This window comes from Meleagris gallopavo, chromosome 3 (assembly GCF_000146605.3).
Source record: "Meleagris gallopavo isolate NT-WF06-2002-E0010 breed Aviagen turkey brand Nicholas breeding stock chromosome 3, Turkey_5.1, whole genome shotgun sequence".
In the NCBI taxonomy this organism is placed as follows: Eukaryota; Metazoa; Chordata; class Aves; order Galliformes; family Phasianidae; genus Meleagris; species Meleagris gallopavo.
Window position 1 is genome coordinate 74,206,718 of NC_015013.2, and position 25,533 is coordinate 74,232,250.

The 25,533-nt window shown below is 40.3% G+C and overlaps 1 protein-coding gene across 1 annotated transcript in view; it reads left to right on the forward strand.

Annotated features, from left to right (window-relative positions):
- FZD6 (frizzled class receptor 6) overlaps positions 1-25,469 on the forward strand; it is a 26,911-nt gene extending 1,442 nt beyond the window's left edge. The window contains exons 2-6 of the mRNA XM_010709193.3: positions 16,159-16,355; positions 18,338-19,355; positions 21,287-21,435; positions 22,686-23,114; positions 23,576-25,469. Coding sequence (XP_010707495.1) covers positions 16,159-16,355; positions 18,338-19,355; positions 21,287-21,435; positions 22,686-23,114; positions 23,576-23,732 — 1,950 coding nt within the window. The 3' untranslated portion in view covers positions 23,733-25,469. The remainder of the gene's footprint in view (positions 1-16,158; positions 16,356-18,337; positions 19,356-21,286; positions 21,436-22,685; positions 23,115-23,575) is intronic.
- Positions 25,470-25,533: the final 64 nt, after the last annotated feature.

Consider the following 25,533-nt stretch of genomic DNA (forward strand, 5'->3'; position numbering starts at 1 on the left):
AAAAAAAAAGAGAAGGTAGTCTTGTTGAAGGCTACAATTGTTGAAGTCTTATTTGCATATTCATTACTGAGCTTGGGGAAGGAGCTTGGTTCAGTTGCCAAACTGTTTGGGATACTCAGGATTACCATTTTTGTCTCTAGCTGCCAGTCTAGAAGGGCAGAGGCTTGTATTGTGTTTGTCAGCCCCGTGTAGATGTATGGGAAATTCCAGTGTCAAATGCTAAAATATTTGTATGTGAGCAACTGAATTCAGCTGCAGGTCTCAGATCATTTATGTGATTCTAAACTGGGAAGCAGGCTGTCGGCTTGAACTCTGTGCAGTGCCCTCTCCAGTCATTGTTTGTCTGGAATGCTCTCTTTCTACAGTGTCTGCCATCTTATGTTGTCAGGCACGGTGGTGGCTCTTGCTAGACATGTATTCAGTACAGTTGCTGGAGTGGCTTCTGTCAGTATCCACACCTTCCAGTAACACTGCTGTTAGAGCATGCAGACCACCATTGTCTTTTTTTGTTGTTGTCTGGGCACTTCTGAGCTACCTCAAGCCCCTGTGTGATGATCTGCTTTCCTCTATTTGTGACTGGACTGCGCTGCCTAACTGGTTGGCCAAACAGAAATGGCCAGACACCTGCCTCCTTGGTGAAGGAGTGAGGTAGTTTGCTCCCTCTCCTCTTTGTGCAGCTTCTATTGAATGTAGTGCTAGCAGTTGAACTGGTGTTAAGCAGTAAGGTCAGTGCAGTTTGTGGTTGGGCCTGGAAAGCAGTGTGTGCTTATGGATTCTGAAGTGATTATATGTGGTGTTCAGTAATGGTGTTGGTATACTTTAGGAGTGAATGACTGCACCAGTGAGCTGCTCAGGTTTGCAAAGGTGCTGCTTTTCAGGGAAGCTGGTGTTGCAGCAGAGGAGGAGGAGTTACTGATTTCTGGAATATGCTTTTATTTTGTTTTACAACCATAAAGCAGCTGGTTGGGAGGTGAGGAGACTCTTAAGAGCTTGAATTTTTCTGTGGTTGGTAGTCCAAACTTCATTTGTACGAAGGAAAGAATTTTAATCGTATGTTGGTTAAAACATCTTTCTTTTGATCCTCAGTAGGAATGCTTAAAGGCTTTGGTTTTGAATTCCATCTCTCTTTCCCCTCCCCACAACTTGTTCTCAAGGCTGGGCACGGTTTTACAATGTAAACACAAGGCTTTGAGACTGACGCTTGTTTTAATTCCCTTACTTGATCTTAGCTGAGTTTGAGCAAGTTTCTTGGTCAAAGCAGTCCCAGGACATATGGTGGAGATTTCTTCTTGAAGTTGAAGAGTTTGGTGCAGGAAGTGTTTTCTGCTATTCTGCATTCTGGAAACTTAGTTCCATAATTTATTCAGACTGTTTACTCCTAGGAAGAACAAGGAATAGTCAGTGAAGGGGATGACACTCCATCTGAGTGTAAAGTTTACCTGTCCAAAACTTTGCATTTCTCTCCTCTGTCGTACTTCTAGGGCTCAACAGAGGTGCTCTCCTATAGGGAGTCTTTTAGAGCTGGAGGAGATGTGATTTCCAACTGCTGGAGCACAAAAACATCCATAGCGCTCTTCCTTCTGGAAGGATGTTAAATAGGTGTTTTTAGGGCTGGTGTCTTCCCAGTCCTCCTGCAGGAGGGGATGATGTGGAGATGGTCTCAGGTGGTGGTTTTCCTTCTGGAAATCAGCTGGATCACCATGGAGCCAACCAATTCATGGCACTGTATTTCTGCCTCATGTGTTGGCTCTTCATGTTGATATGCTATAAATCAGAACACCAAACTAATTAAAGCAGCCTCTGTTCTGCACGTTCTAGTTAATGATGATAATTTTCCTGGATTTTTATTTTCTGCAATAGGAAATTTGTAATTTCCCGTTGTTTTCCATCTTTACTGAATTTAAGATCCTCGAGTTTTGCTTTGTTTGCATTAGTTTTGTTTATGCAACAAACAGATTTTTTGAAAGACCCACCATATGACTTAGTGGTGTGAAGCTTTTAATGTTATCTAAGATCTGTGTGACAGTGGGTGCTTGCTGTATCTGTGTCTCAGAGCAATTTAACAGTGACACTGCTCATGTTCTTACTAACTCAGACTGAGAGACTGAAGAGCTAGAGTTTTTCTTCTGAGAAAAACAGACAGGTATGACTGTAATGAAGCAGGCATTCTGCTGCTCCTCTGTAGTTGGAACTCCCTCTCGTGGTGCTCCTCAAAAACAAGTCACTTCTAATTTCAGTGTAATTACTTCAGCTATCCCAGAGTTGGTGTCAACACAAAGAATTGTTCCATCAGAACAGAGAATGTAACTCTGGACCGTTTTCCTGTGGTCAGAGTTCTCAGTCTGTTCTGATAGAACCACGTATTTGTGATGAGTTTGGAGCTGACTGCAGCAGTGGCAGGAACTAGAGTCAGTTAATCTACCAAATTGTCTTGAAGTGGATTAAGAAGTACTTTCAGAAGTTTGATACCAAAATTCTGTGGCTTTCTACTTCTGTAAATTCAATGAGTTTAATTTTTTTTAATGTGATCTCTTAACTTGCCTTCTCTAGGTATGAATTTGCAATTAATTTAATATGAAGATGTGTGGAAAAACTGGAAACGTTGTCTAGCAAGCTTAAATAGTATATATATTCTGATTTATATAGCATTACACACTGGCAGGAGAAATAAGATCAGGTTTCCAAGCTAATATAGGTTGGGAGTGTTGGAGAAGTGCTGTTCAGTGTGGAATGCTGTTACTGGGATGTTCTGCAAAAGTGTGAATTTACTGAAGCATGTAGAGACAGGCACCCTGCCTCTCTCCATACAATATGTGAACTATTAATAATTCAGGATTGGAAGCCAAAATCTCTTAAATTCTTGGTAGCTCAGCTTCAGTTAAGAAAGCAGTGGGTATTCTATATCTGCCTGGAGTTGCTGTTTGTTCCTCATGCTGCCTCAGAGCCTAAGCTGGAGAAAGGATGCAAAGGTATAAATAAGTACAAGGACTTCCTGCTTGTAACATCTGTGCTGCTTCATTACCATAAATAAGTGGTGGTAACTGCCAGGAAAGGCTTTAAAAAGGAAAGAGTAGTGAATGTAGCATGCTGTGCATCATTCAGTTAGTACAAAGTTAACTTATTTAGCTTATTGAAACAAAAGATTTAGGTGGTGAAATAAGTAAAGTACTACTTGTTAGAATAACGTTTGCAAATGCTGAAATTCCTTATAGACACTTCATATTGATCAAAGGGAATATGAAGTGTGGCTGGTTCAGTTTGTGGAAGAATAGAATAGCAGCTGGACACGAATAACTCTCCTTTGTGCATCATGGTGTTACTTTTGGGAAAGCTTTGGCTACTGGATCCTAACTTCAATTACACAAATCTGTATCACTGTACAACACTCAAATTCAGCGAGTGCTCTTTGCTTTGGTGCTCTTTTGCACTTGCTCTCAGGTGTTTCCGAGGTGTCATTAGTTCTTACAGTAGTGAGAACTTCAGCAGTTCTGTACCACCTTTGCTAATTCCTGTGGATGCACTAAATTACAGCCACTAAAAAAGTATGTGTTTCCTGTAATACCGTGGCCTGTCATCAGGTGTAGTGAGCTTGTGTTCTGTTGTCCAAAACCAGCAAGTCTAATGTATATTGCCTTATTATGGTGGCCTGATGCATATCAGTTACCTGTTGGATCTAATGTTTGGTCTGAACAGCATTTCCTGTCTACTCGATAATGTGAATAATATTGCCTTGCTATACTGAAAAGATGCTGCTTGGAGTCTAGTGGGGTCCAAAGTAATGAACTCTTGAAGCAGGGAGATTGTTTGCCCTAAGTGTAGTTCATTGAGATGGTGCTGAATGTGATTCCCAGAGCTTTGCCTTTACCTGTGTTTTGGAGCTGTATCCATAAATAGCTTGTTACAGGAACGGATCACTAGGTGAAGAGCTTAGTGTACATTCCTTCTGCTGCATGAGATTGAGGGGCTTAACTGGACTCAGAGCAGTTCTGTGCGTGACTTTTGAAGCTTGCCTAAGGAGGTCTGTCGTCCAGGTTTTTCTCAGTAGCCAACCTTTCTTGAATGCTATGGTGTCCTGTTGATTTCCTGAAGATTCTTGTCTTTTCCGCAGTGCCTTGTGTGGTGTTGACACATAACTACGAGCCCTGGTGGTCTCTGGATCTCAGCCTGTTCCTTCAGTTGCCCTTTTCCATGCTCACGTGCTTAAGGGTGATTGCTGGCTAAACTAAGCCTTGTAGGTGTGGGGGGGCAATATGTTCAGCCCTACAGCTGCAATCTGGTTCAGGAGGATATCTGTGAGTGAATAGATCATTGGAAGCTACCCTGATCATCATGTCCTCCTTCTGAAGAGACCATCCTGGTTTTCAGGTGTCATCCTGCAACTGGGAGATGCTGTTTGTCTACTGTGCTGCAGGAGTCGTGAGGCTGTGCAGAGCCTGTGCCCTTGCTGTGTGCAGGACGGAAGTGGAATCTGTTTGGTTTTCCAGTTATGGAATGTTTGTGATGTGCAGGATGACGTGGGTGCAGTATGTTATGTATGCCTTGACTGATAATGACCACAAGAAACAAATGTGGAAAGAAGTGCAAGGAACTAGGGATGTGGTCAAATATCATTGCTATGTACCTCCACTGTAGCAATGTGATGATTAAATATGACTTCTCAGTAGGACTGTCTGCACCAGAAAGCTTCTTGCATTTTCTCTACTGCTGCTGGACTGCTGATTCACCAAGCCTTTGAGGCAAGCTGGTTACTTTGTCTCCCCTGCTGTTGGCTGTTTCGGATCTCTTCTGTGTGTTGTACACAGCTGTAGTTGCCTCAGTCCTAGTAGCAAATGACTTGCTGGAGCAGAAGATGGAGCAGATGGATGTTTGCCTGCTTCTTCTGAACTACACAGTAGAAATAAGTGGAGACTTGATTGCTTTCTACATAGCTGTAAGAAGAAGGGAAGATGTGCAGGGGAACATGAGGGCTGTGTAAAGCCACTGCTGAGATGAAATAAGAATTGCAGAGATTCAGAGGTGCAGGGGACAGATCCAGTAGTCAGTCTGCAGGACTGAAGGGCTGTCCTCTTCCCAAAGGTATTTGTAATCATCTTTTTTTTTTTTTTCCTGTCTAGACCAAATTGTTTCAGAGAGTAACCACATCCTTCCAAGACTGTCCTAGTCTGTATTCACAAATGGGTCTACACAACCAGATTGCTTCAGTGCCAGCAAATATTGCCTCTTTCCTGTTCACAAAGCACTTAGTGACCAAGCTCTCCACATGCTTTTCCTGTATGCAAAAATTAAAAGCAGCTGTTCAAAGAGAGCCCGAAGCCCCTGGGTATCGTGATGGCCTAGCAATACTTTGTGACCAAGATGTGTCTCATCTCCTTACTGCTTTATGCCATCATGCCTGCTAGGTTTAGCGAGGGTCTTTACAGAAGTTACCACCCTTGTCGTGTGGCTAAAAAACTTATGGTTCTTGACCAGTTTGACAGCAGGATGGCACAGGAGCAGTTCTGGACTTCCCACAGCCTTGTCAGTGGCCGTTTGCTGTCTGGTTTGCTTGACCTCTCCCAGTTTGCCACTGCAGCTGCTGGGATGATGTCTTGGTGTGGGCTGCCTGCTGCAGCTGAAGAAAGGGATGCCTGGACAAAGGGATAAAAGGAAGAGGTACCATCACATATCCCCCTCGTAAAGAGGAGGTTGCATCTACCCCCTTTTCAGAAGCAGCTGTGACAGAGGGAGCACAAATGGATGTCCTTGACTTCCTTTGAGGTTACAGAACAAAAACAGTGCATGTGAAATGTCGTCTTTTTTTTTTAAGATTTTATATAGCTATTTTTTTTAACCTTAAGTAATTGCTTTTTTCTGTTGTGCAAATGACTTGCTCTTGTTTTCAGAATACAGTGAAGATAATTACAGAAATGAATTTAAAGTGGAAGGCTTGGTTTTCTATTATGTGCCTGCAATGATCTTCCCAGAAGCAGTGATTTGACAGAAAATTACTCTTATCACCATTTACAGGAGGTGGTGAATGCTAAATCTATAAGAAGTTCATGACATGGTCAAAGCTTCCCAAACACAAACAAACCAAGGCAGCTGCCTGGTTTTCCACTGTTCTTCTCAACTGTTTGTGGCTCAGACCTCAGGTTGTTTTGTCTAGTATTGTTTGATTTGTGTTGACCTACACTCTGAGGCTTCATTCAAAGGATCCTCCTGCCTGTTGGCCTGTGTGCAAGACAGAGGTGACTTGTAAGATTCTCAAGACGCTGACTAAGCCAGTCTTTTTGAAGTTGAGTAAAGCATTTGATTCAGCACTGTGTGAAAATCATTAAAAGTACTAATCCCTGTAAACTTTCCTTAATCCATTCACTTAGCTGTGATGTAACAGATGACCTAAGTCTGGCATGCACAAGTCAGATGACTGGACTGAATTGTTAAATTTCAAGCCCATCAAGTTGCATTTACCTCCTTCACTACCTGCAGTTCTCCCTGACTTCTGATTTTTTTTTTTTTATTTTTTATTTCCAGAAGGTCATATACTGGGGCACTGGCCCACGAGATGAGCTTTGTCTTGTTTCTATGTCACATGGGCAAGAAATCAAATCGTGATTACTACTAGTTTTGTTGGGAAGCTGAGGGTTGTAATTTATCATTCCCAGCTAGCATGGGAATTATCCTTGCAAGCCACATTTTCCAAATCACGCATAGTGTCTTTGTTCCCCACCTAATCAACAGAATGGCAAGCCCAGATGTGCTTGGAGTGGAAAACTTGATGCACTCCAACAGCATGGATCCCTGCAGAGAGCTCTCAGGTCTAATAGTCATTGAGCCCTGGGAAATTAGCATGCTTGCAGCTCTGTTGTACTTTCCACTGTTCCTAGCTCCAACAGGGCTCTGCAGGGACAGCCAGCTCCCACTGGGTGCAAAAACAGCTTAGACCTATTGGGGTTTTAGTAGCTGAGGTTCAGTGTCTGTGCAGTTACTCCATATAACTGTTCTGGGTGGACTTGGAGCTGGCTGGACTTGTGCAGAACTGGGCAAGATGCTTTTACGTCTGCAGAGCTGCCTGCTTGTCATTATGATGATCCCACGGTGGTAAGAGGCATTGAATGGATTAGCATGGCTTGGGTTTAGAGAAAGGAAGGTGACTTTTGCAGGAGGAGAGGGCTGGCTGAGCCTTCTGCACTAAGCGATGTGACAGGTAAAGCTGTAACTCTAGGCAAGCAACTCTAGCTGTAATTTTCTGGCACAGGAGATCTTGCTTTTTTTTCTTATGGCCCTCTGTCAATTGATTTAAAATATTTAAGAATCCTGTTCTGCTCAGCATTTACCTTCTCTAGTGAGCGTACCGCTTGTGAGCAGCCTCTTTCTGACTGCTTAAGTGTCTATTTTATAGATTGGTGAAGGAAAAGAGCATGGGTCCGTGAGCGTTCAGAGACAGTTTTCATTCAATAAGCTACTCAGAGCTTGGAGTTAATTGCCTGGTTTTGGAGAGCCATACAATCTGATGCCTGCTCCTCTTAAGCATCTTCTAGTTGCGAGGTTCACTGTTGACTGAATTCTGTCATTCTTGAGTGTGTTTCTGTGGACACCACATAAGAAAACTATTGGATAGACTTTGTCGAATGTTTGAGGCAGTTCCAGACAGACCACAGACAGTGTTTTTCATTGGTCTGCTACAAATATGAATTTGCTCTGGTTTCTGGAGTCAGGGCAGTAACTACTTCTGCTGGAACTCTTTTCAAGTAAGTTTTATCTTCTGCTGGACTGCCTGCTATTGGCTGTTTTACTGGTAATCTTATGAACCGTGTCCTATAAAAAGTAATAGATCGATTTATTCTTGTAACACATGGCAAATACATTAAGGAGTTCAGATTATTTTGAGACTTTTCTTGTACCAGAGCCCAGATGTAAGGGAGGGCTCACTTACTTAATCTAAACTTCAGGTGTTTGAGGGCTTGCAGTGTGCTTTCCATCAATAAATTTGTATTTGTCTTGTGTGCTCTATATAGTGTACGTGGAGATAACACTGTGTGTAATTGACAGCTTTGTGTAAACAGTTCAGCAATGCTCAGGAAATCTTTCATGTTTGTTTTGGGTTGTAAATAGCAGAGGCTACAATATGTGTAATTTATGTCAAGCTGTAATTTAGGTTAGAACCACAAAATGCAGTGAATTCTGCCATTTTGGTAAGCATTAGAACTTTGTTTCATGGTGTCTTTATAAGATGTAGTAGCTCTGTTCTTACTGAATCTAATCTTTGTTACAGTTTATGTGGAGTGTATGTATTTTATTTCTTTTTATCTTGTACTTCAGCGATACTCAAAGAGAAAAGATGGAATTAAGTTGTTTTACTACAAAAAATTCAGTAGTTGCTTGTTACAGAAAAACAATGAGGGCCCCAAACCTTCCCCTGTATGCCTTGTAGTTACTCTGGTTGAAGTTCTGGTTAATATTTCCATCAACTTTGAATAGCTAGCCTGAAGATTCACAGCAGAATTATTATATTAAAGTATACTGTGTGTGTTGGGATGAATGACAACGAAGAGCTTGTGAGCAGACTCATGATTTCACTGCAGCTACACTGAATGTTCAGCTGCAGTCGTTCAGCTCCTTGAGCGGCTGCATGGCCTGAGATCTGCACAGCAGCTGGATAGTTTGACTTCAGTCAGGCAGTGAAGCCCTGTCCCCCCCCCTGCTCTGCACAGCATGGGCATCTGGCCTGTTTGCCAGCCAGTCCCTGAGCCTTGGGATTTCATCACCGTGTTCTTGAGATTGGCTGAAATCTGACTTCGTGTGCCGACTGCTTAGCAGCTCCCATGTCTGTACAGCTGTGGGAGGAGCAGACTGTGGGAGCAGCTAAAGCCTCTCACCTGTTGCAGGTTAAGCTGTTCCCCTTCTTTGTTTGGTCCTTGAAGTGACTTCTTGCCTTGGAAAGTCCAAGTGCCTGCATTCCATTTACCATTCAGCTGAAGGACAAAGATGAAAGCTTGTATCTTTGTAGACATCTTTTACTGCAGGAGAACATTGGTCTGCTTGTTTGGTTGCTGTGTTTTTCTTTTTTTTCCCCCTTCAGCTCATTGAACCTCCAGATTATCCTTGGTTAGGAACCTTTAAAGTGTTTGTCTTCTAGACTGCTGGGATAACCTTTCTCTTCTGACAAAAGATTTCATTCCTGTATTTGTAACCTCTGAACCAGTGTAATTTAAAAAGGTTTTACGAGCTTTTAAAGTAAACATGACTGGTGTTTGCCTTAATTCTATTTCACAAGCTGTAGAAAGTAATGCTTTAAAAGCAGCTGATTAAAAGTCAAATGTATGCTTTCAGCAATATTTTTATGTCTGCCGAATCAATATACATTAATGATCCTCTGGGGAGACCTGATAGTGTTCTTTCAGTATCTAAAGGGGGCTGAAAGAAAGAAGAGGACAGACTCCTTATTTTTATCTGTTATCTGTTGTGATAGAACAAAGGAAAATGGTTTCAAACTAAAAAAGGGAGATTTAGACTGGATATAATGGAAAACCTTATGGTAAGGGTGGTGAAGCACTGGGACAGATTCCCCAGAAAGCTGTTGGATGTGTGTCCCTAAGATGTTCCAGGTCAGGCAGGACAGAGCTCTGAGCACCCGATCTAGCTGCTTGTGGCTCTGCTTATTGCAGGGGAGCTGGACTTGGATGATCTTTAAAGGTCATTTCTCATTCAAATGGTTCTTTGATTACTCTTTGTGTATTAAATGCATCCATATATAAATACTATATTCCTATTACTGAATTTTAGTCCTGAAAATCTTTTTGTCTTGGAGTTAGCCAGGTCTGTTGATGAGATTACCAGATGGAGATGATGACTGATGTTTGCTGTTGACATAAGTAGTCAATTATTATTCAGAGCTCAGGTAATGATATGGAATACATCCCCCCACCCCTCTGCACACATGCTATGTCAGTAGCAGATTAGTTCACACCACATTCATTGGTGGCTTAAAGAAGGGTGGTTGATGTTGCACTGATTTTTCATGAGCTGCACCAATACAGCATTCAATAGGAATAACCTAGACTCTTTTGGACTTTGCTTTGAACCTAATTTAACCTGAAAATTTCATCCTTTATTTAGTTTCATGTGTTGGTACATTTATTTATAATCACTTAATTGTGCACAAACTAGAAATCAGATTCTTGGCAGCTGATTCACTGTGTAGCCATGAACAATTGTATAAGTACAAGGACTTATATTTCTCACAGTATGATGTTAGTCTTGCTTACAACGCAGATCAGAACAACTCTATTGAAACAGCAGTGTAGGATTAAATCAACCGTGCCATACATTTTTCATTCCTCTTAACTGAAATAGGTGGTCAGTGTAGAAGTGGCTAAGGACACTGAAGACAGTATAGCTCTGTGAGTATGGAAGTAATTACTCCCTAGTCTTATGGATTGCTGCATTTTTATACACAGTGCTTGATGGTGGCCATATTTCTGACATACCACACAGGAAATATGTAAAGTATGTTGTGTTATGGCTTTTGAGGCTGTGAGTTGTCAGTAATGGCACTTGCTGGACAGTAGTTATGTTTAAACCTTGTATTGAAAATTATTAAACACAATGAACAATGTGATCTGCAGAACACAAGCATAGTGCAATGGATAACACTGTATATCTTCAGTATAGATAGGAATTTGGAGTACCTAGTGTAGTATAAGTATGAAAGGTCAGGTGTAGTCCCCGTATTTAGTTCCACAACTGGCATATGCAGTTATCTAAGTAACAAGGTTGTAATGTTTTGAGTCACAGAACTCGTATCAAGCCATGGAACAGACACTGTTGTTTAACATGGAGGTACTTAGGATCTCGCTGTTTTAACTTAGACTGATTGTTAACTAAGTTAACTGAGCTAAGTGTTTTAACGTGGTAGCTAAACCTCAGGAGTTAGGAATGTAAGTTGTTACCTTTGTGTAACTGGCTCCAAATAGCTGAGCAAATGCTCTATCGGCAGTTGAAAAATGTTTGCTCTTGCCAATTAAGATTTAAAATAGCTGATTTTAATGAAGACCTTGGTATTTAGATGGACTGTTTTCCATTTACCATTGCTACCATACATTAGTAGTTCCCATATGCCCCAACCCTGGTGCCATCTGGCTGCTGCAGGTAGCTCTTTTCTCCAGGGGAAAAAAACAGAAATGAGGTAGAACAAAGTCACCAGTGACATCCTGGAATAAAAACTTGTTACACCTTGGATTTCTGAGCCTGCTAAGCACAAAACAGAAAAGCTTCTTGCTGATCATGAGTTCAGAGCTGCAATTAATTACTTGCAAAGTGTGTTTGAGAGAACATTTGTACCTGGACATTTATTCTGTACTCTGCACCATTTCTTTTCACTCATCTCACTGGTGGTGTTGTTTGCAGGACCACAGCATAACTGCATTACTGCATTTTTACTACAGCTGCATGAGGTAGCCTGGATTTCCCTTTGGAGAAAATGTAACATAGACTTGCTTCCTTAGAGCCCTGTGCTGAGCTAGGTGTTTTGCTCAGTGCTGAGGATATGCCTCTTATTGGTGGTGATGTTGTGTCCCTTGGTTGTCTGACACTACTCACTATCTACAGTGTCACCTGTTTGCTTCATGAGGTTTGCTGCATTTGGTTTTGCACTGGGAGGTTTCTGTATGGGGACACTGCACAGGGAGTGCAGAGCAGTGGGAAAGCTTGTATTTCAGTCCTTAGTTCTCCTCTGCTATTACTTGAGGCAGTTACAGACTACGTCATATTTGGCTTTACTGCGTTTCTGCTAGCTATTAAGTGATGTGTTTTTTGTTTTGGTATACTGTTAGTATATTTTAGTTTGCCTCATATTCACTGGGTTTTCCAGGAAGATACGAGTTTCTATTTCAGGACTTAATTGGCTCAGTGATGCTCCATTCCTGGTTTTCAAACAACTCAGTTCCACTCTGTTTTGGACTGCCACTGCCAGATCTGCAGGCTTTCATCTGTCCTTTGAGTCACACGGCAGTTGCTGCTGTTGGTGCATACTTTGTTTTCCTGAAAGAGCCCGTGGCTGTGCCAGCTGCGTGTCCTGATCTTTCTGGAGGAGAGCGGAGGACTGTGGGTTGAATTTCAGATGTAGATGCTCAAGACAACAACATGGGCACAACAAACTGCTTGGATGAATATAGCTGGAAGTTGGGTCACCCACGAGTCAGATAACACGGCCTTGAAGCAAGCAGTTCTTTAAGGGAGCTTGTGGTCTTGGTTTGAACCTTTTTGCTTACATGCTGTCCAGCAGGAGGTTTTGATGAGATTTTGCTTTCGTGGTCTGGGAAGTGCAGACCTATTATTTTCTGTAATGCAACGTTTCCAAATTGACCGGCTGGACACAAAGCCTGCATTCAAAGATATGTAATTGAAAACAGTTTCCAGGACAGCTTTCTATTTCTTTTGTTGTTCTCGAATGATAAAAGAGGGCAGTTCATGAAAATCTGTCTTTTACACATCTTATTTGCTTGTGCTTGGAGCAAAGATGGTGTGCGTTTTTATTTGCTTTTTTTTTTAATATTTTGTAGAGGATTCTTTGTTTGAAGGAACTTATTGCTGATAAAATCTATTGGAGTTCTTTAGACTCAATACATCTGTGGAAAGGGGGTGGTTCAGGCAGTGTACTGTACTTCCTTTTTCTAAAAGGCTTTGACGTGCTTGTATGTGAAGGTTGGTCAGGAAACTGTGATGGAAGTCTGACAAGGGCTTGCTTTTCTAATCCACATCTGAAAAACAAGAAGAAAAGAGGTAGTAAATAGATGCCTTTTTAACAGTATAATTTGTGAAATCATCGGATGATTGTTGAGTCCTGTAGCAAATATGTGACTAGAGCTGTTCCCCAGCAGTCTGCACAGAAGCCAGTAGCACTGATCTGGGGAGGGGATAGCACTGAGTTAAGGGAGCAGAACTGACTGAAGAGCTGCAGAAAGGCATGGTGGTAGATGTGGCTGGTAGGTGATGCTTAGTGGTGGGAAATGGAGGGTCACAAGTACATGGAAGAATAGCCCCTGCTGCTTATAGAGGTGAGGGGCATGGTGTTGTGCTGGTTACTGTTGCTCAGGATAGAGCCTCTGCGCTCACTGATGGCTCTGTGGAAATGTGAAGACTTCTGTTTGCCTCAGTTATATCATGAAAGGAATGGAAATCAAGATTTAAATGGTGTTATGCTAATACAGAAATGTAAGATGTAAGTTATGCACTGGAAGTAAGTTAAGCAGTGGAATAGGCTCCCCAGGGAGGTGGTTGAGTCACCATCCCGGGATGCGTTTAAAAACCATTTGGATGTGGTGCTCAGGGACAGGATTTAGCAGAGGGTTGTTAGAGTTAGGGTGATATGGTTAGGTCGTGGTTGGACTCGATGATCTTTAAGGTCTTTTCCAACCTGAGCAGTTCTATGGTTCTGTGATTATAGCAGGATGGTAAAATGGCATGGAAAAAGTAGAGAGTATCAAAACACAAACTACGTTGCAAAATTGGAAGTTAAAATAAACAAAATGCTGTATATTTCTTGGCAGTGCCTGGTTAAATTACGTAATAGAACTTACTGCTGTAATCTCTTATAAAGGGTATATCATAAGAGGTTGGAAAAGGAGTTAGATCCTTTCTAGGAGGAAAGGGGATCTGTCAGTGTCTTTTAACCACAATTGTGGTGATATAACATGCAGCTCATAGAATGTCCAGGGCCCTTGCTTGTTGGCTTGTCCAGCTATAGTTCCCTTGCTGGTTAGGTGTTGGCAGTAGCTTACTAAAGACTAGATGGTGAAATCCCTGCTGTGTTTTCACAATGTCTGACTTCCTTCTCGTCATGCTTCCAGGTATCAAAATGTAAATATATTTTTTTAGCTTGTTAAAAATATTGTAAGAACTACTGCCTATGTCAGCCAAGTCCTTAGATTTCAACTTCAAGTACTTTACAGGCTGAGCGTTGCCTTCTTCCTGCAATTTGGCAGCTTTCTATTTGTCTGACAAGACAGTTCTGCTGTTAAATAAAAGCATCTCTTTAAACCGCAGTAGCCAAAGACAACATGCTGTAGTAGAACTCTGGCAATCAATTTTTCACTTGCCTCTATCTGCCTCTCATGTACAGCATCATTGATTGCGTCGTGATTGCTGTGATGGTTGTGCAAAGGAGAAGTAATTCATGTAGATGTAACTCCTGACTGTACTTTTCATCTGAAGCAGTGTAACGTTGAGGGTGCGATCCAACTCAGGGTCACTTTTTTCACAACCCTCACTCCTGTGTTTGTTACCAAGATATCCCTCTTGAACAGGAACATCTATTATTATTTATTATTTATCAATGGCTTTTCTCTCTAAACTGCAGGCTCAGCAGTAGGAGTTGCTTGATGCGTGCCAGTATATCTTTATTGGGATACTTAAAAGCTGGCAAAATAAGGATGTGAATCTGGATTCAGAGGTCCCGAACCTGTTCTTCCAGTCCCTTGTTGATCATAGAACCATAGAATCACAAGGTTGGAAATGACCTGCAAGATCATCTTAGTCCAACTGCCCTCCCAGTACCATTGCTACCACAAACTAAACTGTATCTTGCAGCACCTCATCCAGACACCTCTTGAACACTGCCAGGGACGGCGACTCCATCACCTCCCTGGGCAGCCATTCCAGTGCCTGACCACTCTCTGAGAGAAAAAGTTCTTTCCTATGTCTAATGTAAACCTCCTTTGGTACAACTTGCGGCCATTTCCTCAGCTTCTGTTTGTAGCCTGGGAGAAGAGGCCAAACCCCTCCTCATCACACAACCTCCCTTCAGGAAGGCATGATGAATTCAGAGTAGCTGGGATACACAGCTCTTAATGGCAGTGATCTAAGGAAACTTCTCAATGGCTGTACTTTTAGCAGAAGCTCTCCATGTTTAGAAAATTTTGAGCTTTGTCCTGACTCAGAAGCATGTTTCAAAATATGTTAAATATTGATACAGCTTTCCTGATGCATGAGCTGGACTATTAATATGTGATACAAAGATTCCCTTTTTCTGAAATAGAAAAGACATTTTATCAAAAAGTTACCAAATAGGCTGTCTGGAAAGGGCTCAGCCTGACATATCTTGCAGATTTGTTTTACCCTCAGCCATCAGTTAATATTCCCTGCTCTGAGTGCTGTTTAAATTACACAGGAGGCAACAGGCTTTCAATGCATCCCTTGCTCTTTGGTTTACTGCAATGAGGCGGATCAGGAGTGTTCACCTGGTGTCAAAAAGCAGAGCAAACTGCGTAGCAGAGCAGGATGGCAGTGGCTATGGCCTCCTAATGAGTACAAGAGTGCTTCTGCTGCAGATATATCCTTGCTTGCTTCCTTGAATGTGCTGGCCTCACATCAGTGCTGCACTTGGAAAAGTGACCAACTGAAAAACAACTAATGGTTTATCTGAAACTTATATGCATAGTACTATTCTGCTTAAAAAAATTTACCCTAGCAATAATGCTAGGAAAATGCAAAGAAAGGGTTTGTTTCGGGGTTGTAAATTCCTTAAAGCGTATCTAAGTAATAGATTGAATGAACAGGGGATGGCAAAGTTGTGTTGCAATATATTTCATTTTGTGAGCTCTACTTGGAGCAGTAATCAGTAATTCACTGTCCACCATTCAGTAACGCAAGTAGAAAAGCTCTCTGTCACGTTGAGATTTTGAAATGCATTTTAAAAAATGGGCAACAGTGATGTTTGGATCGTGTAAATAGAGAAAAACACCAAACTCTGTAGCCTGAGTGGAAATGAACACAACATACTTCTAACTAAATACAGTGCAACAGGATCCACAAGGACAGGTGTAACAGGTGTACCTTTAAATATCTCAGACCAGTTATTTTGTAGCTAATAACGGGATATGGGAACCTGGGCTTTGATTTCAGTTTTTTAATGCTAATAAGAAAAATGAGGTATCAGTAGTTGCAGATGAGCTGAGATCCCAGAGTAGGGGCTGCACTGGAGGAGCTATTGCAGCCCAGAAGTCTGGTTCCTCAGCACTCTAAGCCACCGGGTTTGACTCTTCCACAACTGCTGAACGGCACTCTCTAGCTTTTCAAATATCCAGAGGAGCAAGCATGAATCCTAGTAGTGAAAAGTGGTATTACTGACTTGAATTGTGACTTTGAAATGACTAACCAAAGGCTTTTTCTTTCCCAAAGCCTTTTCTTACTCTCATGAATCTTCACTGTTCACCAGACGTCCATACATTTCTGTGCAAAGCCTTTGTTCCTGCCTGCCTGGAGCAAGTTCACGTGATTCACCCTTGTCGTAACCTCTGTGAGAAAGTGTATTCCGACTGCAAACAGCTGATTGACACTTTTGGAATCACATGGCCTGAAGAGCTGGAATGTAGCAGGTGTGGTATTTGTTCACGTGACAAGCGATGGAGGTGATAACTTTCAGATGTTGTATAGCTGACCCAGACTGAGTTGAAGCATTAAACAGTAGAAGTCATAACTTTGTCCTAACCACTTGTGTATGCAAATTCATCCCTACATTACTTTTCCCATTCTGTATGGCAAAGGTCGCACTTTCAATGACAGCTTTTTTCTCTCAGTTGTTCAGGTCTTTGTTCTGGAGACAAGGCAGCTTATGCTACATCGAGAGATATCTGTAAATGTGTAAAGCCAGATGTTCTTCACAAGAAGTATGGGAAAGCAGCAGGGAATAGAATCTTAGATCATGTTTCTGGCCCCCATGCAGTTACTGATCTGTGCTGGTGCTGAGGCAGAGCTGGGACAGTAGTACTCTGCCGTGATTCTTGATAGATGTCAGTTCAGGAAAGAATGTGAGAGATGGCATTAACTCAATTTCCCTTTTTTCTGTGGGGGAAAAAATGATAGCTGTGGGATTTAAGTCTGAGAATACGTCAACTTTTTCTCATCTACTGTGAGCTTTTTTCAAATGATAATTAAACTGTTAAGTTTCAAATGATAAATAAACTGTTAAGTTTAGAAAATGCTTTTCAGAATTTTGTTTGAAAATTGAGGAAAATTTCGAATAACACTTCAATAACACTTCAAATTCCTTTTTTTTTTTTTCCAGCAGTCATTACAGCTGTAAATTATTATATTACTGCTACTGTTTACTGGAAATGTTCTTACTTTGTTCATGTGGGAAGTGCTGTCTGCCCAACAGGCAGGGAAATCCATGTGATAGTGTGTGATGTTCTGAAAACAACAGAGATGCTGCTGTTGGGGCCTGTGGAAGAGCAGCTGGCGTGAGGATGGACCTCAAATTCAACTGCAGTTCTGAGATTCACACTCTTATATTCTTACAGACACAAATAATACTCCCTGATACACGTGTGAATGAAGTTTTTACTGTTCTGATGCTTATTGAAACAACCTGCTACAGAATCAGTTTTCTCAGTTATTGTCCTGGCTTTGTTTGGACAGCGTGATAATGCAGAGGAAAAAAATAAGAACAGGTTTCTTAGCTTAAGCTGAGCTTCCAAATTAATGATGAGGAAAAATATTTTTGCATTTAAGATCTGCACACAATAGCATTAGACAAAGAACATTTTGAGGTAACAGAATCTCGCTCTATAAGCTGAAATGCAAAAAATGTTATTTTTAAATACATAAATTTGGAATGCAAATGAACATCAATCCCTTTTTGAGTAAATGCTTACCTGAGTTATAATTAAGTAGTCTTGTTTGAAGATCTGGCCAACATCACTAATCCTGTATTAATGTTTTTTTAAAAAAGTTCCTATTTTTCTAGGTAAGCTTGAGTCCTGAGCAATCTCTAAAAGAACATTATGGTGCTAGAATACAATTGCTGAAACAGAGAGCTTTTTGCAGAGCTTATGTTTTTTTGCTTTTTGTCTTTCTCAGGTAGTTCTGTTGTTGTAGACAGTAAAGTATCATTGTAACACAAAATCATCACCATCATATGGCAGTCATCAGTTAGTTCAAGTTACTATGAGCCTTCATTCTTTGTTCCTTGATTTGAAGCTTGTGTTTTGACAGATCATTACTGTGTCTCTCCAACAGTCTATTATTATCAAGATAAAATCTATACTACAAATATTCTCAGTATACACATGTAAAATTTTGGATTAAGACTATAAAGAAAATTGCAATTTGAATAAACTGTGTTGTTAGCAGTAAAACAGAGCAACAGTTAAGCAGCTGTGTTTGAACCTTCTAAACTGACAATGTATTTGGTCTAGTTTTTGATCTGTTCTTTAAAATGCAAGTTGATATTCATGTAATGCACATTTTGCATTGTGTATAAAACTTAAGTGTTTGGAATCAGATTTTTCCTATTAGTAAGAAATAACTGTAGTTGATAATGAGAGACATTAATATTTTTGTTGTTTTTTTTTTCTAGACTAGTCAATTGTGACGAGTCTGCTCCTGCCACTGCTCCTGTAACCACCAATGCACATGGAACTCAGAAGACCCCAGGGCAGACACGAAGGGATTTTGGGTTCTGGTGTCCACGACACCTACACACTTCCAATGGACAAGGCTACAAATTTCTGGGCATCGATCAGTGTGCACCACCGTGTCCTAATATGTACTTCAAAAATTATGAATTGGATGTTGCAAAAAGCTTCATTGGAATAGTTTCAATCTTTTGTCTTTGTGCTACACTTTTCACATTCCTTACTTTTCTGATTGATGTTAAAAGGTTTAGGTACCCAGAGAGGCCGATCATCTATTACTCCGTCTGTTACAGCATAGTGTCTCTAATATACTTTATTGGATTTCTTCTTGGGAATAGAACTGCCTGTAACAAGGCAGATGATAAACTAGAAATTGGGGAAACGGTTGTTCTTGGCTCCCAAAACAAAGCCTGCACAGTCCTTTTCATGGTTTTATACTTTTTCACTATGGCAGGAACAATATGGTGGGTGATTCTGACAATCACTTGGTTCCTTGCAGCAGGAAGAAAATGGAGTTGTGAAGCTATTGCACAAAAGGCCATGTGGTTCCATGCAGTTGCGTGGGGGATACCTGGTTTTCTAACCATTATGCTTCTTGCAATGAACAAAGTGGAAGGGGACAATATCAGTGGAGTTTGTTTTGTAGGTCTCTATGATGTGGATGCCTCTCTGTACTTTGTGCTTTTGCCGTTATGCCTTTGTGTCTTTTTTGGTCTCTCTCTTCTATTAGCTGGTATTATCTCTTTAAATCATGTGCGGCAAGTCATACAGCATGATGGCAGAAACCAAGAGAAGCTAAAAAAATTCATGATCAGAATTGGAGTTTTTAGTGGTTTATACTTAGTGCCACTTGTGGCACTTCTTGGATGTTATGTCTATGAACTGGTGAACCGGAAGATCTGGGAAACAACTTGGGTGTTTGACCACTGTGACCAGTACCATATTCCTTGTCCATACCAGGCAAGTAGCAGTTTGCTTTGTAAATGATGCTGTGGAGTTAATTAGCAAAAACCCTTATGCATTACTGTATCTTGCAGTGTAGCCCAGCGAATACTTTTTGTGTTAAGTAGTCAGTTCAAGAAGATGTAGCAATAAGTTGCTTTTTAAGTCAAAGTTGATGGTATCACACTTCTGCTTTGAAACTTTTGACTGAACAAATTGATTGCATTCAGCGTGTAAGTTCCAACTCAGCAGCCTAAAGGAAGCATTTCCACTTCATTTCACAAATAATGCTGGGGGATTGTTTTTCACCGTATCTGTTCCTAAGAGCAGTTACCCAGTGTTTGGATGTTTGGCTCAGTGTTTCAGTACCTAAGGTGAATTTTCATCATTTTCTATTGAAGTGGAAAAAATGAGTCTTGAAAGTTGAGTCTAGATTGGATTTTAAATGTTACTTGCTACCATAGATTTAAAATAATTTAATCTTTCTTTCTTTGAAGTGCAGAACTGTAAAACACTTGAAATTACACATTTCCAATGTATTTTTTCATGATAGCTGTCAGTTGTAGGCTGATATTCAGTAACGTAGAAGAAACTTTTAAAAATAAAAATATGCTTTAAATTGCAGAGATGTTCACAAATGACTCTTGAAAAGAAATTGACTTATTGGAGAAGCTTTTAAAGTCAAGCGATCCTATATTCAGTATTCTCACTGGATTAAATCTTTTGTAAAGATACAGAACTCTCTGCAACTGAAAGTAATTTGTGGTTTGTCTTTCTATTTAAGAACAAATAGAAAGTAGAAACCATCCCTAGGAAAATGCAAGTTTCACACATTATCTTTCATTGCTTTTTACATAACATCTATGTTTTTACTGCAATAAGCTGTCATCAGAGAAGAATATAAGCACAAACATTATGGAATGGATAAGGTATGATCCTTCCATGTTCTCAAACATCCTGTGTGCCCACTGTAACATTCTTAACAAGTGCGTTTCAGCAAGTCCTAGATCAAGCTTAGTATCAGCTTAGCTAGCCCAGAATAAACAAAATTGAAAACAAAGCTTGTATTCATTCTGTCAAAAACAACCAACCAAAAAAAAAAACCAACCCAAAACACAAAATGTTTTGTAGTGCTTAGTTATGCCTTATTATGCTAAGATGTTATAAAGAACATGCATTCTTAGTCTGGAATTAACCTACTGGAAAGAGTAAATAGCAAGAAGGAGTGTTCTACAGTAACAGATCCCAATAAGATGTAATTATGGGGATCTGTCTGTATAATAAACAGCATGTGCTAACTGTAGAGTAATTTAGAGAGGCGTGCTTGGCTGTGACTTCTCTAAGCTAGCCTGCAGACCTCTTTACATTGATCAGAGCAGAACCAAATAAAAATAAATGTTAGTATAAGTAGTTGATGTTACATGGCTGACTCGAATGCTAACTTTTGTTCGGCACAGGAAGCAGGTAATATAAATTCAATTAGCAGTTTAGGAGCAAAAGATGAGCTCCTATGATCTAGTTTTGCAGATGGGCGGTTGAATCTGGCAATAACCAGAAAACAGCTATGTGACTCCCTGTGGCTCCAACGATGCTGTCTCGTGATCACCCAGATCATCCACTCATCTTTTATGCTGAAAGGGTGAATCTAACACGTACAAACCATCTCAGAAGAACGTGGTTACAAATACTATTACCCTTTAAATTTAAAAGAAAAATATTTCCTTCTAACTAATCTGCTCTGCACTCAGCTGGAGAGTGCGAGCAGACGTGACCAGGTCTGACTTGACTGTACATGTCTTGTGTGTGTCTGCAGTACGTGCCTCAACAAAGGAGAGCAGCCGTGAAGACAATTATGTTAGATCTCTCTAACATAATTTGTTTTTCTGCATTTAAAAAATGAATCCACAAGTATGTTGTTGACTTCGTACTGATTAAACTTTATCTTCCAGGCAAAGGCGCTCGCAAGACCAGAAATATTTCTGTTTCTGATGAAATATTTGCTGACATTAATTGTTGGCATATCTCCAGTGTTCTGGGTGGGAAGTAAAAAGACCTGTTCGGAATGGGCCAATTTCTTCAATAGAAACCGCAAAAGAGAGTAAGAGCAATTTTAATTCCTGGTTTTTAAAACATGTACTTCAAAATATGTAGGATTTCAGACATGGTTCTTAAGTGTAGCTCAGGCAGTCCAGATGTTGTCCTCGAACCCTTTCTTTTTTTGGTAGTCTGCATATGGGCATCAGCAAAAAGTCCTGCTGAAGTCTGTGGAGGCTTTACAGACACAATGACTCTTTGACTGCATTCTGAGAAGACAAAATATTTTCCTCTGATCTGTTCTCTGCATAGAGATGTGTTACCGTGGTAATGCATTGGGTAATACATCTCTGGCTTCCAGTCCAGTCAGGAAAGATAACTTTGGTCATTTAAATCCTTTCTTGTATTTCAGCTCCTTCATTTGGCACAGTATTTAGCTGCTGTGTTTACTATCATGTAATAGCAACATCCTCTGCTTTTCTTGTCTGCCAGGCTTGCTTGTTTGAAAATAAATTTTCATTGTGCCATCCTTAGTTAGGCTTTATCGTATTAAAGTACTGTTCCTTATTTGTATTTTGAGACAGAACAATTCAGTTTTATTATGTAATTTTAGTAATTATATATCTGTGATTTTTAAAGAGGTTACAAATGTCATCTCCATTTTTTGTAGCTGTCATTTTGCCTTTTAATTCCTCAATTAGTTTTTTTTTTTAAGATCATCTGTATTGCTTATAGATTATAATGTATTTTAAGGTCTTCTTATTTCTTTGAATTTCCCAAGCCTCCTTAAGCTCCTTTTATTTTGCATCTGCATTCCTTGATGGTGAGCTTATAGCTTCTTTCCCTCTCCTCACTTTCCATTTCCTGTATGATTTTTCCTGCATTTCACATGTTAACTGCTTTCAGCTACAAGAGCTTTAAAGTAATGAAGTCAGTTTTACACTACCCACCATTTTTTCACTTGAACAAAGTTTACATTGCATAGAGTTAATTTGGTAATACAGCTGCTTATGAGCTAATCCTGCTTTCCTCTCTTAGATGACTGACTTACTGAAGGCATTGGACCTACTTGCAGAAGTAAGAAATGCAGAAATCGGCTTTATTTAATTGTTCCACAGACATAATTACTTTGGAACCATTACAGTCAGATTTTTCTCCTCTTCTCTCATAGAGTTGTTTTCCTCGTTCATTAACATCCAGCTCAGATTACATCATTGGTTGCCGTTCTTTTACGTTTTGGTGTACCAAGTTATATTTCAGGTTATCAAGGTATATATCAGGTTAACTCAGTTGTGTGTGTGTGTTTTCTTTCAGTCCAATCAGTGAGAGTCGAAGAGTACTGCAAGAATCATGCGAATTTTTCTTGAGGCACAATTCCAAAGTTAAGCATAAGAAGAAGCACTACAAATCAAGTTCACACAGATTGAAAGTAATTTCTAAGTCAATGGGAACTAGCACAGGTGGCACAACAAATCATGGGACTTCTGCAGTAGCAATCACCAATCACGATTACCTGAGCCAAGAAACTGTTGCAGAAATTAAAACTTCTCCAGAGGCATCTGAGAAAGAGATGGAGGCGGATGGAACATCATCCCAAAAAGCAGAGGAAGGTGAAAACAGTGGAAATCAAATGTTAAGTGTTTCTAAACTGACCAAGGAACAGGTGGAAAAAAGAAACAAAGCAGACAGCACGTGTGATATGAGTAGCTTGTCTGAGAGCCTGAAGAGAATTGGTGAAGGCAGGTGAGATTCCTTTGCTTTCTCTTTTTTTTTTTTTTTAGTATGTCTATTACCATTAGTTCTATTTCTCTGTGAAGAATCAGTGTGCAGTTAACTCTGAGTAGCTGTTAAATACTCTAACTCCTGCAAACTTTGACTGTGCATCTTTAGTGTATGGGCAATTTTACTGGGGGTTTTGGATTCTTTTTCCTTTTAAACGTCAAATGCTGGAGCTTCAGCTTGTAGGACAGTTTTGAGCTGTTGATCCTCGAGGAATCTGGTTGCAATACAGTCATTTTTAGAGAAGTCTGAAGAAGGGGGGATTGTGGGAATCTTGAAGTAGCCTTCAGAACCCCCATTGTGTTCTCTGTATAGGAAAATAGCTTTAGATATTAGCAGTTTATTACTAAAAACTGTATTTTTTTTTTTTCCCAGCCTAATGCATTGTGCTTAAAATGGATGGTTTTATTTCTCATTACTGACAGGGTAACTCCCAGGAATGATTTTATTGAGTCTCCTCCGTTACAGAGCAGCAGTTCCCAAATAGCAGACGTCTCCCAGTCGGGCTCCGTATCACTGCTTGTCTACTCGGCCGCAGACGGCAGGAAGGAGCTGGATTCAGGAAACAATTCAAACCATTGAAAGACTGACATTTTTATGTGAACTCTTTCCATGTATAAAACTGATGTGGATTTTTATTACGCCGAAAACAGCAGACGTTCTGTGCCTTATTGAAAATCAGACGCATCTTGTTTTGCACTTATAAAAATGTAAGTTTTGTATTGGGGACAACTGGCAATAATGTATTGCACTTATACCCATCCAGGAATAATGGAAATTGAAGTTCTGTGGGACACAGCTGGATTGCTTAGCAGTGATTTAAAGAGATGAGAGAAATTCCCGATGCAAAGAACACTATTAAATAAATTGCATTGAAATAATGCAGAAAAAGCACTGTTACTTTTCAAGGCGTAAGATGTCAATCTGCAGCTTTGGTATCTTACAAGTTTTTTTACTTTTTCCTTTTTTACTACCTATTAAACAGCATTATCACTTTAAGAGGTGCAAAAAGTTACTCTCTAAATTGTCATGATGTGTCGTTTATAGCACTGGTTTGTGGTAGTTTTTACACTGAATCTGAAATGAAAATGATTTATTTTGTACATAGAAATGAATTATGTAAATAACTGACTGCATAAGGCCTATATTTAGAGCTGCTGTTTTGTATGTATTGTACAAATGTGGTCAAGTTCCCGTGCTTCCATCAGATGCTACTGAAGTCAGCAGTTCTGTGATGACTGGGCAATGTTATTTAGTTGTGAGTAAAGCAGGTGCAAAACTCCACCATACCCTGCACGTTTGGGCAAGGCTGGGCAGACAGCACTGCGTCCCTCTGCAGGGACAGGGCCTGAGGTGCAGCGCTGCTTCAGGAAAGTGCTGCTTTCAGCATCTCCTGCTGTGCTGTCGTGGGGCATCGTGCCAAACAGGAGTGCTTCAGATCCTGGACAGCACGGGGACAGAATCTGAAGTACACATTTGTTGGGTGCTGGTGGTGTTTGGAGCTTCTGTTTCTATGCAAGTCACTTGATATATATATTTTTTAATTCTGCAGGGAGGTCCTTGCAGAAAATAAAGTTATGTTAATATGCAGGTTTGTTTAACAATACATTTATTTAAAACAAGACCTTAATGCTGTTTCTACAGAGTCTTAATTTTCTACACACTACAGCAGTATAATTTCTGTAACTCAGAAAGGCCTTAAAACTTCTAAAGCTTCTCTTAGGGTAGAGCGGCACAAGAGCAGGTCCTGCTGATGTGGCTAAGTTGGGTTCTTCAGCTCTTAAGAATCCTGGCTCCAGTGAACCAAAAGCTGAGTGCGTTTTGTGAGAATGTTCAGCATCTTCTGTTTGATTGCCAACAGCAAAATTGCTCTTAGTTGACGTTCTGGTTTTGCTACTGTGCCGAGCAGTGGTGTTGCAGTTTGTGCAGCGCTCGAGGTGATGCTTTGGACCGTGGAGCAAAATTGCATGGCACAGAAGTCATACAAACACTGAATGATAAACCAAAGTTACTTGTTTTATTGACGATGCATTACAAATAGATTGTATTTACTTTTATATTGTTGTGTGCATTTTAGCATTTGTAATTTATTGCCTAAAATAGGATGTGCTATTTCTTTTGTAATTTTCCTGCTAACAATATCTAATATTCTTGTTGCTGAGGACAGTGAGAAGAGCCTGAACAGTCTGTGGAAATGCACACCAAGTACTCTTCTTTCCGTTCTCTTTGTAAATGGGTGACTTCATACATGTTCAGTGCTTTGGTTATTACTGTCTCTGTTAGTAATAAACTGTTGTATAGTAAAAACTCGAGTTGATATTTCTATTAACTAGACTCGGCATGTTTGTTTTTCTGTTACTGGGGCATTTCTGCACCTAAGACA